This window comes from Mustela lutreola, chromosome 15 (assembly GCF_030435805.1).
Source record: "Mustela lutreola isolate mMusLut2 chromosome 15, mMusLut2.pri, whole genome shotgun sequence".
NCBI classification, from domain to species: domain Eukaryota; kingdom Metazoa; phylum Chordata; class Mammalia; order Carnivora; family Mustelidae; genus Mustela; species Mustela lutreola.
The window spans coordinates 57,142,075-57,154,230 of record NC_081304.1 but is presented as its reverse complement, the minus strand read 5'-3'; the positions used below and the strand labels follow the sequence as shown (position 1 = coordinate 57,154,230).

The window sequence follows — 12,156 nt, the reverse complement described above, 5'->3', positions numbered from 1 at the left end:
GGGTTGCAAACTCAGGCACTTGCAGAGGCCACGCCAGAACACAAGGTGAGGTTTTTCGTTTCTGTGATAACCTTACACTTGAATGGCTCTTACGAATGTAAACACTTTCTCTTGCACACAGTTAAACCTTCCTGAAGGTGGTGCCCATGAGCTGCTGACATTCCTACCTCTTTAATTCCAGGGGTTCAGTGGTGATGGCAGGGGGAAGGGCAGGTGGTAGGCTCAGGGGAAGACTCCAAATCTGGCCCTTTAAGACAGTGATTCAGGCTAAAAAGTCATTAGGGATTAAACTCTTTCCCCCCCAGGGTGTATATACAAGACAGTAGCTTTGTTTGTACCCTGGGTATGAGTCACTTTTGCTAATGCAGGTAGTTTTAAATTAAGAAGCAGCTCAATAGTAAAACAGCAGTCATTCCCAAATGCGGCTGCCTATCAGAATCCCATGGGGAACTCCTTAAAAATTCACATTCCCAGGACCCAGTAGCCCGAAGTTTTGATGCAGGAGGTTGACATTGGGGTCAAGGGAGCTAGCTAGCTATATCTATTTACTATCTTTTATTATCTATTATCTATCTATCATCCACCCATCCATCCATCTCACCAACTGTCTCTCCATCCATCCATCCATCTATCCATCCATCCATCCATCCATCCATCCATCCATCCATCTGTCTATCCATCTATCCATCTGTCTCTCCATCCATCCATCCATCCATCCATCCATCCATCTATCCATCCATCCGTCTATCCATCTATCCATCTGTCTCTCCATCCATCCATCCATCCATCCATCCATCCATCTGTCTCTCCATCCATCCATCCATCCATCCATCCATCTATCCATCCATCCGTCTATCCGTCTATCCATCCATCCATCCATCCATCCATCCATCTATCCATCCATCCATCTATCCATCCATTCATCTATCCATCCATCCATCCATTTCTCCCTCTATCTCTCCATCTATCTATCTGTCCATCCATCCATCTCTCTATCTTTCAATTTCTTTGTCTCTCTATTCATCTATCTATCATCTACCCATCTTTTTGAATTCCTTAAGGAAACCAAATGGTAAACCGTGTTTGGAACCACCGGTATGCGATATGGAATGTTTGTGCTCCAGTTGCGTACTTTGCATGTGGGTGGTACAAAGGAATGTTTGTCTTTTTTATGTAGAGTGTATACAACAGCAAGCTTCCACACAGCACCTTTTATGAGGAGGATCAGTTTCTCATTTCCTGCAGCCCTTGCCGTTTTGGGGCTGAGGGGCAGCATGGGGACTGACGGTCGAGCTTGGCATGGAGTGTGCAGGGTGTGAGTGTGAAGTCACAAAACTCACTTCCAGTGGATTTGCCCCTTAGTGGTTATTTGACCCCAGACACATCATTTGTTTTCCCTTCCCAGGTTCAGTAAAGCACTGATATTGGAAGTCCTGAAAAGAGAAAAACCCTGCCAGCCGGATAATAGGAAATCTGTCAAACCCAGGAGGGGTGTGGTGTCCTAGGGTGACATTCAGGCACATGGAAATCTATCCATCAGTCAAAACACTAAGATCTAGAGGCATCTCATAATCTATATAGGAGAATTCACCCATCCATTCATTATTTACTCATTCATTCACTCAATTCATGTTTTCTGAGCATCTGCCAAGAGTCAGGTGTAAGGGTACATCAGTAAACAAGACCACACTGGCCATTGAGGCATTCACTATGTCACCAAGGAGACAAACTGGAAGGTCAGCCATGCATCACGATGGTAAGAGCTACAAGAAAGTCATGCACAGAAGAGCAGGAAACATCACCTATTCCCAATGTAGCCCTGGTGACAATTTTTGGTTGTCATTTGCAGATTGGCAAAGTCAACACTGGTCCTCATTCCTCTTCTGGGTGTTCATGAGATTCTCTTCTCTTTCGTCACTGATGATCAAGTAGAAGGATTTTCAAAACTTATACGACTCTTCATTCAGCTGACTCTGAGCTCCTTCCATGTGAGTAGGCGTCTGAACCCAGGATCCCTTTGCTTTGGAGAAACCCAAGTGCCCTTGACCCAGACAGGCTGAGAACTGAGAAAGCCCACAGATGGGAAAAAAGCTGTTGTGTTGGTGGGCTCTATGGCATTAAGGTCTTTGGCATGAGAAGGGTGTGTAGACCGAAAGTGTTGCCTTGATCCTGCCAGCATGACTCAGTGACTAAGAAGGGAAAAGTGGTCTGTTTCCTGGGCTGCAATAGTTGGTGTGACTCACAATCATATTAATGGTGAATGTCAACAAGAAGCCTTTTATTTTGTGCCTATTTTTGCTGGGTTCTCTGCAGGGCTTTGTGCACAGTGAACATTGTCTATGCTTCAGGTGACATATTTGGAACACAATACAACTTAGGAGGATCTAGTGCGTGGAGACCGGGAGCCTCTTGAAGCTTGACAGTTGTGTCAAGATGTGTGGAAGGGAGCTGGAACTAGAACCAGGCGGCCAGCTGTGGTCCCTTGACCTGGGTGTTTTGGTTATCCATTCCTTAAATAGTTATCCATTACTTAGTAGCTTATATGATGACAATTTATATTATTCCTCCTTATTCTGGGGACCAGAAATTCAGGTGGGCATAGTAAGAATGGCTCACCTCTGCTCCACGTGATGCCTGCTGGAGTGGGAACTTCCAAGATGCGTCACTACTCTTACGTCTGATGCCTGAGCTGGGAAGGCTCACATGGCTGGGGCTGGCTGGAGTGGATTGATTTAGGTCAGATTTCTGGGGCTTCATGTCTCGCTGTCAGCTACATCCCTCAGCTCCATACTGTCTTAGGGCCTCTCCCTTAGTCTTCTTCTGTCCTGCAGGGGAGCTCAACTTCTTACATGGCAGTTCAGAGGTCCCAAGAAAGCAGGAGCTTCCAGGCTGTCTAAATGCCTACACCTGAAACTCGCACAGTGATACTTCTGCTGCATTCTAAAATTTAAAGCAAATCCCAAGGGTGCCTGGGTGGCTCAGTTAGTTAAGCATCTGACTCATGATGTCAGCTCAGGTCATGATCTCAGGGTTGTGACATCGAGCCCCGTATCAGGCCCCATGCTGCATGTAGAGCCTGCTTGAGATTCTCTCTCCCTCTTTCCACCCCCTCCCCCAAATTAAAGGAAATCCCAGACCTGGCCTGGACAGAAGGAGAGAACATACAAGGGGGAAAACAAAACAAAACAAAACAAAACAAAAAAAACCCCAGGACTCAGTAGCAAAGGCCATAAATGCGAGAGACCACCACAAACAGTGTCAGCTACAGAGGCCCCATACAGTGGTAACCTTGGGGCTAATGATCTTAAAATGCTAGAATAGGGCCGGACTTACGGAATGGAGGAGAGAGACGCTTGGCCAATCCCCTCCCCGAAAAGCAGCAATAAAATCGCCCAGAATTGTCAACAACAATGACTTGAGGGCCCCGGAAACCAGACAAAGGCATACAAAAGGTTGAGAAGAACTTATTTATTTATTCAAGAAACATAATTAAATCTGAGTAAGAACAGTGGGGTCTGTTGGTGTAGCCTGGAATGCCCTTGTCCAAACCTCTTCTCCATCAGTGAGGAAGTTCTAGTAAAAACTAGGAGCTTCACTGCAGAAAGGGGCTGACTTGATGTAGATCCATCAGAGAGCAGAAAAAGTCCACACCCCGGCCATTGTCAGACACAGTTAGTGATCTCATTGGCAAAGAATCGAGGAATGAAAATGTCACAGCCTGAGATGGTGATCCTGGCGGGGCAGGGGTTGGGGTGATACAGCCTGGCAAGCTAGCCAGAAGTTTAACAAGGGGGATTTGAGGAATGAGACACCTGTCATGGGCTGTGATCATCTCTCACATATCTCTCTGGTGGACTGGAGGTTTGTGTATACTGCAAGGTTGCTTGCACACTCAGGAGGGACCAGAAGAATAGCCACACATCGCTGGCTAAACACAGGTTCCCGCACAAACACACACCCGGGAAACACAGGAGATGGAAAGTAAAAGCCACAGAAGATTTATAAGCTGTCTGAACTTGGAATGGGTCCCCGAAACCATGCACAGATCCATTGTCAAAGAGTCTGGAAGACTTACTGGTTTAAGGTGGTTGAGCACAACTTCTGACCCATCATTGACTAATCGTTAAGCTATTGTAAACAGGGGTGGGAATTCAGACTTAAACACAAAACCAAAAATTCTTGAAATGAGCACAGACAACAGTGACTGTGCACTGCAGGGGAGAAAAATTTCGCAGAGCTAGTGGCCCAGGCAAATTACTAAACAAACACCAGCAACCACCCAGGGACTGGGGAGTAGGGGATCAGATTGTAAAACGTCCGATTTTGAACAAGAAAAGAGAAAATTTATGAGCTATGCAGGGAAACAGAAAAGTGTGACCTATCATTAGGAAAAAGAAAAGCAGTCAATTGAAAATCTCTGAGAGGTCTCTTAGCAAACAAAGTATTTCAAAGAAGCTATTATAAATATGTTCAGGAAGGCTTGGCGGGCTCAGCTGGTGGAGCATGTGACTCTCATCTCAAGGCTGAAAAGTCGAGCCCCCTGGTGGGTGTAGAGATTACTTAAAAATAAATTCTTAAAAAAATATATGTTCAGGGGCACCTGGGTGGCTCAGTGGGTTAAGTCTCTGCCTTCACCTCAGGTCATGATCTCAGGGTCCTGGGATCGAGCCCCACATCGGGCTCTCTGTTCAGCAGGGAGCCTCTGCCTCCTTGTGATCTCTGTCTGTCAAATAAATAAATAAAATCTTTAAAAAAATATGTTCAAAGGATGAAAGAAACCATCTTTAAGGAATCAAAGAAAAGTATGATGACAAAGCTTCATTGATTAGGAAATCTCAATACAGAGAGCGAAATTATAAAATAAGGGAAAATTCTGGAGTTGTAAAGTACCATAATGGAAATGAAAGAGACCCGGCTGGCTCAGTCGGTGAAGTGCCTGCCTTCAGCTCAGGTCATGAACCCAGGGGTCCTGGGATGGATTCCCGTGTCTGACTCCCTGCTCAGCTGGGAGCCTGCTTCTCCCTCTGCCTCTTCTGATCCCCCTGCTTGTGCTCATGCTCTCTCTTTCTCTCAGATAAATAAATAAAGTCTTAAAAAAAAAAAAGGGGGGGAAAGTAATCAGCCTGTCAGACTCCCCTGAAAAGAGAGCTTATTTCCGTCCTCCCACTGATGGCTATGTGACAAACTACCCTGAAGAGTCATGCCTTAAAGCAGGAACCGTGTTGTTATCTTTAATGAGTCTATAAGCTGGACCACCCGGGCTCAGCCGGAGCAATACTTTTGATACCTGCAATTCTTGAATGGGTTGCAAACATCTGAAAGCTCAAATGAGAACATCTTTGGGAACATCCCATCTTTGGGAACTTCCCAAATGACTCATTCCCATGGCTGGACATTGACCTAAGCTGTTGGCTGGGGCTCAGCTGAGGCGCTCAATCACAGAATCTTGGTTCTCTTCCATGTGGCCTCTCCTTCTACCTTGGGTATCTCACAGCCTGGCAGCTAGAACCTCAGAGCCTCCCCAGACCAGTGTTCTAAGAGGGAAAAGATAGAAGCTTCCGACATTCTTACGGCACAGGCTGGGAAGTCCCAGAATGTCGCTTCCACCATGTCCTGGTAGAAGAAGTCACAAGGTCATCCCAGATTCATGGGGAGGGAAAACAAGGTCCACTGCTTCATGTGAGGGTAGCATTGCCTACAGGGAGGGGAGAGATCCCGGGGGTTATTTCTGGAGATTGCCGCCCCCACCCCACCACCGCCCACCATGCTGGATCCTTCGGTCCTGCAGCTAGAGCTCCGCCCACCACCATGCACCACAGAAGAACGTGAGGACCCAGGTTTTGCTCTGCAGACTGAGCAAGGAAACACACCGACAGAGCCCGTGCATGGACAGAAGCTTCCTACCTTCTCAGCACCCCTGCCTGCCCTGCTTCCCTTCATGCCACCAAGCCGAGGTGAGAGCATGCATAGGCAGAAGTGTGGGAGCATATCCGGTGAGTCATATCTCAGTGCATCAGCAGGAATTGGCACGGACCCCAGGCTGCCTCTCCTTGCTGCTTGGAGGCTCCTTCTCTCTTCCAAGTGCTTAGATAATTTCACTGTCAAGGGATCTTTGGAGAAGACTGCCAAGGAGGTGGTGACAGAGGAAGTGAAAGCCACCTGTTCGGTGGGACCACTCCCTTCACACTCCCTCTATCTAGAATCAGCATTACCCAGACTCCAGGAGCCTCCTAAAACAGTGAACCAAGAACCCAAAGGAGTAAAAAAAGCACATTTGTGATGTGGAATCCTCTCTTAGCCAACTCATTCATGGGGATCCTGACACATGAGGGCTACTCCTTCTACTCTCTACTCCTTTGCTCAGAGGCAAAGAGAACCCACACTTCTGATGGTCTATGAAGGCTGGGAACCTCCAGTGAGGCTGTCTGTGTGACAGTGGTAAACCCGCACCACCGTGCCCCTGTTCAGAAGCTTTCACCATGGAATAATGGATGCATAAGAGAAAGAAACCCTGTGCTGGTGGGCACACCATGGGACTGATGTCGGGATAGCCAGCTTGCAAGATCCCAAGCTTCCGTTAGAGCATAAGAATTTCCCCCCAAGGACAACATGGAACTCCTTTACAATTTCAACTCCTTTCCCAGTACCAAACCTCCCTTACTGGCCACAGGGGGTGAGAGAAACATGATCAAGAGAGACGGGAGAGTCAGCCTGCCCTGCGACCTTCACTCTTCAGTTGGAAATGTGTCCTTTCCTTGTGAGTCCTGGCATTTCACGAAGTTCCTCCCACAGACACTCAAGTGCCTGGGTCCTGCACACATATGGAGCCCCAGTACCTTAGACACACAGCCTAGGGGCCACAGATGCTTGCATCACGGGGGATGTTGTGGCACACGGGTTAGCACAGCTGGATCACATCTGGAAGCAGAGGAGTCAGGAAACATTGGAAGACAAACATTGGCTAGAGCAGCTTTGATTCCAGACTCCTGGCAGTTAATAGTGCATCCACAAAAATCTTCCCACATCAAGAAAAGTATCCCCTTACTTCAACTTCCCCAACACAGGTGTTTTGCAAATGGAAATGGATAAAGATGCCTGGTTTGCAGGGGCGGGGAGGGACAGCTAAGAACCCAAGTTGACCAATAATAACGATATAATTCTGGGGCCATGAAGAATATAATCAGCTCACAGCTCACAGTGACTGGAGAGGCTTCCAAAAATTGAGTGATCAGGAAAGACCTCTCTTTGAGGGGATGTTTGAGCTAAGTAAGACCTGGATTTTGAGAAGCCAGTTAGGCAGAGATGTAAGGGAAGAATTGTCCAGAAGACAGCATGAAGGGACCTCAGTAAGCAATGAATTGTGCTACTTAGTCTCCAACATGGCCCCCAAGGATCTTCGCCTCCTGGTACTCATGGCCCTGTGGAGTCCCAGCTGACACGGACTAGGGTTGACCTGCGTGACTGCTGAAGTATTGTGGACATGAAGGTGTGTGGCTTTTGGCCAGCTCATCAAGGTTCTAGCTTATACCTAGCTTCCTTGGATCACCTGCTCTGGGGGAAGCCAGCTCCCATGTCCCCAGACACTCACACAGCCCTGTGGGGGAGACTGAGGCCTCCTACCACCAACCAGCACCAACGTGGCAGGCATGGGAGCCATCTTGGAGGCAAGTCAAGCCTTCAGAACACGGACGCTCCAGCCAGCATCTTGTCTGCAATGTGAACTCAAATTGGCCCTGCTTGGGTCCCATGCCCATTTGGGCTGATTGTGCTGGTGATGGCCATCCTAGGACATGGGGACCATGACTGAAAGCCCTGCTAGAAGCCCAGGGAGTAGGGCAAGATCAGCTCCCAAAAGGAAAGGATGCAATTCAAGCAAAAATTTAGCCAGTGCTCACTATGGACCTGTAGAAACGGGACAGTGTCTTGTACAGTATTGGATAATTGGATGACGAATATAGGGTCTTTGGGATTTAATGATCATTAACCGATAAACATCTGAGCAAGCACCTTGCTTGGTGCTTGGTGGGGATCAAAGTCAGAAGAGATCCCGGTGAAGTCCAAGTTAACGTAACCAGTGTGACCAACTCTAGTTTGCGCTAGCAATGTCAATGCCTGCCTGTTCCCCAGGGCTGCTAGGACGGGGCGGGCCTTTGCACCTTGCAGGCCACTCCCAGACATGTCTCGTCCTGAGTCACGCCACCTCCTCCTTTCCTTGCAGGGATTACTCGTGGCCCTGCAGTATTGCTTTGCCAATGGAGAGGTACGTCTCCGGAGCCACCCTCCAGGTCCCGGTGAGACTGGGGCTAGCATCCTGCTGCCCCTGGAGGTTTCTGGTTATGTGATGGGGGGTGTGTAGTGACTGGGGCAAATAGGCACTGTGACCCCCCAGTAGGGAAAGCAGGAAGCAGCCCAGATGGCCCGGAGAAGGTGTCGGGATGCGTCAAAGGGTCTCAGAACCCAGCCCTAACCCTGCTGGGGACACCTGGAGAGCATTAAGTGTACCAGATGGACCCGCTTGAACTTTGGAGTCCAAAAATCTGGACTCTGGCTGTGTCTCACCCACTGTAGCTCTTTGGGCCTCAATTTCCTTATCTGTAAAATGGGAATAATGGCTGTCCCTGCCGTATGGCATGGCCTTGGGCTTGCAGGGCTCCTGGTGAGGGCCCAGGACCTGCTAACTATGGTGACTTCTGTTATTATGATTATTATTATGACCAGTTCTCTGCTCTCCTGGAAAGAGGCTTGAAAGGGAGAAGGCACGTGGCTTCCACCTGGCTTTAGGAGTGGGTGATATTTCCAATCCCCTTTCACCCACCAGAATGTTAACTTCCGGACAGCAAAACCCTCTTCTCTCCTGCTCACTGCTGCCACCCCTGTCTTCCGGCGGGGGGCGACCTGTCCACCAGGCAGGTGTCCCTTGCCTCGTGCAGCACAGTAACCTGCCCTCTTCTCCCTCCGCAGGTGAAGGCAGAGCTGCGGAAGCACTGGGTCCGCTTCCTGCTCGCCCGCCACTTGGGCTGCAGGGCCTGGGTCCTGGAGAAGAACTTCCGATTCCTGGGGAAATGTCCCAAGAAGCTGTCCCAGGCGGACGGCACGGGGACGCTCCAGAAGCTGCAGACCTCATCGGGCGGCGATGGGCAGCTCCTGCACCTGTCCATGCACGGCCTCGGGGGGCGGGACGCCCAGGCCCCGCGGGGACACACAGCCTGGCCAAGGGGCAGCAGCGTATCCGAGAGCAGCGAGGGGGACTTCACCCTGACCCACACCATGGAGGAGATTCTCGAAGAGAGCGAGATCTAGGCTGGAGGCCCACCGCCCCGGCTCTGCTCCCCGGTGGTAGGGGACAGTGCAGAGTCATCAGTCTCCCCCACGCACCATGCCCACTTTGGCAGGAAGTTCATGCCCAGGTGTCTCATGCTTCAGACCCGGCGTGGACGGTGCTCTGGAGGCTGAGCAGGGCCTGGGGGATTAGGGTCAGGCTGAGTGACTGAGACCGCACAGCCGAAACCACAGAAAGAACATTCCAGGGAAACACGCGTTAACGCCTGGAAGTGTCGCTTTTAGAGTGTGCAAAATGCATGTGTGGGCGGGCGGGTCCGTTGCCATGGGACTAGATCCTGCCTTACATCAGCGGGAGGGGAAGGTAGGGTACTCACAAGTCTGGCTGCCAGGTTTAGCAGTTAAAATACATAATGCTCAATTACGTTGGCATTGCCGATACAAGAATAATCTTATTGTGGAAGTATTTCCTGTGGAGTATGCATTATCTGTAATTTGAATTAAGTCCTACGTGGGGGAATTTCACCTGGAAACTCCATGGTCAAGGACACAGCACTCCGGGGCAGGGACTAGCATAAGGCAAGTGAGGAACTCGGTTTAGGTACCAGATTTAAAATAGCACCGGGAAAAAAAACAAAACAAAACCCATTGTTGAGATAGGTAATATTTTTAACCCATTTTAAACACTAAAATCCATAAAGCTGCTGCAGATGGGCCATTTCTAAAGATAACTTTTTATTAGGACAAGGCCAGGGTGAGGGTTAAGACCAGCGAGGTGAGCTCAGGCAAAGGCAGAGTCTGATCCTGACTTTATTGAAAATGTTGTCATCTCACCCATCATGGACTTCTGGGCGTGAATTTCTATTTTTTCGACGATTCTGCCAAAATATGATTTCTCTTGGTGATTGCGTGTTTTGGCCCTCTCCCCGCCCCGAGTCCCAGCTCTGTTTTCCCAAAGGAGAAACTGAAGCAGAAGCATTAGGCAAGTGCCTAACCAAACACAGTCTTATTTCGGTGCCCAGGTTATCCCTCGTTAAATCATTAAAGAACGTGTCCTTCCAATTTCTCCTTGTTTCCAATGTCCCTGCCTTTTCCGGCCAGGTCCGTTAGCTCCTAGAGATCTAGGGTCTTGCTGTGTTCTTAGTCTGCATCCAGCATAACGGGTCCAGAGCCAGTGCTCAGCACACACTCGTCAGTGACACAGGACAGAGATGTCTTCGGGAACATCTGATGCTGTCCAGGGTCCATTACCTGGCCTCAGATAGGCGATGGAACTTTTTTATAATCCTCCCCACTCATCACTCGGTAAATGGGGGTGGCGTGCACACACACATAGAAACACACACCGCTTGCTCTTGTCTTGCTAAACATTAAAGTAACAAGTTTATTTAAGTTGGTTTGTATTGGATGATTCTTTGACACATGTTTTGCCCTGCTGCTAAAGGTCTCTTTTGCCCTGGAGAACCTGGTGCGCTGTTCTCCAACAGGACTGGAAGAAAGGGCTGTGGCACCAAGCCTCTTTGGGGACAGAGAGGAGTAGGCAGAGGGGTAAGGGACAGAGGACAAAGGTCAAAAGGGCAGGAGATAAATGTCTCTCCTCATCTCAACCACCGTCTCGATCATTCACTCCGCTTGTTGCTTTGAAGATCTGGCCTAGTGGTCTCAATCCTGGCATGACAATCTCCTGAGGAACTTTCTAGAAACACTGACACCTAGGCCTGAGCCAGAGATTCTGAACGGAACTGGTCTGAAGGAGCCTGGGCGTTGGTATTTTTATAGACTCTTGAGTGATTCTATTCTTTTTTTTTTTTTAACCGTGGTAAAATAGATGTAACACAAAATTTTCCATTTTAACCATTTTTAAGTCTACAGTTCAGCGGCATTGAGTGCATCCACACTATTGCCCAACCATCTCCAGAACTTTCTCACCTTCCCAAACTGAAACTCTGTCCCCATTAAACACCAACACCCCATGTCCCCACCCCAGCCCCTTGCCACTGCCATTGTACTTCCTGTGATGACCCGAGACACATTACATAAGCAGAATCACATAGTATTTGTTTTCTTGTGACCGGCCTATCTCCCTCAGAGCCGTGCTCTCAAGGTTCATCTGTGTTGAAGCACATACTAGAACTTCCTTTCAATGGCAGAGTAATATTCCATCGTATGGATAAAATTTTCCATCCATTCACCAGTTGTTGGACATTTGGGTCACTTCCCCATTTTAGCTACTGTGAATAATGCCACTGTGAACAAGTGTGTGCAAAAGATTCTGTCTGAGCCTCTATTTTCAATTCTTAGGGAAAATAGATGTCTAGAAGGAGAACGGCTGAGTCATACGGTCCTTTTGTTTAACACTGTGAGGAACCACCGAGCTGTTCTCCCCACCAGCGGTACCATTTTGTATTCCCACCAAGGATGCATGAGAGTTCCAATTTATCCGCCTCTCCTTGCCAACGCTTACTTTCTACTTTTTTGATAATCACCATTCTAACGGGTATGATGTGATAGCTAGGGTAGTTTTAATTTGAGTTTCTCTGGTAACTAAAAATATTAAGTGTCTTTTCATGTGATCATTGACCACTGACCCGTCTTCTCTGGAGAAATGTCTATTCAAGCTCTTTGCACATTTTTAAAAATCAGGTTATATGAGTATTTGTTGTTGTTGTTGAGTTGTTGAATTTCTTTGGTTATTCTGGATTTTAATTCCTTATCAGATATATAATTTGCAAATATTTCCTTCTATTGTATAAGCTGTCTCTTCTCTCTCTTGATGACAAAAGCTTTTGGTCATGATGAGGTCCAATTTATCTGTTGGTTTTCTATTGCCTGTGTTTCAGGGCCATGGCCACCTGACTAGTTTTCATATGTGACCAG

At 48.3% G+C, this 12,156-nt stretch overlaps 1 protein-coding gene across 4 annotated transcripts in view; it reads left to right on the top strand.

The window, feature by feature from the left end:
* Positions 1-10,671, top strand: part of GLP2R (glucagon like peptide 2 receptor) — a 43,660-nt gene extending 32,989 nt beyond the window's left edge. For 3 of the 4 annotated variants that reach the window (XM_059149271.1, XM_059149269.1, XM_059149267.1), the window contains exons 11-13: positions 1,850-1,988; positions 8,219-8,260; positions 8,962-10,671. In XM_059149271.1, the coding sequence (XP_059005254.1) occupies positions 1,850-1,988; positions 8,219-8,260; positions 8,962-9,300 (520 nt within the window). In that variant the 3' untranslated portion in view covers positions 9,301-10,671. The remainder of the gene's footprint in view (positions 1-1,849; positions 1,989-8,218; positions 8,261-8,961) is intronic. The other variant, XM_059149268.1, reaches the window with a different exon arrangement.
* The last annotated feature ends 1,485 nt before the right edge of the window (positions 10,672-12,156 follow it).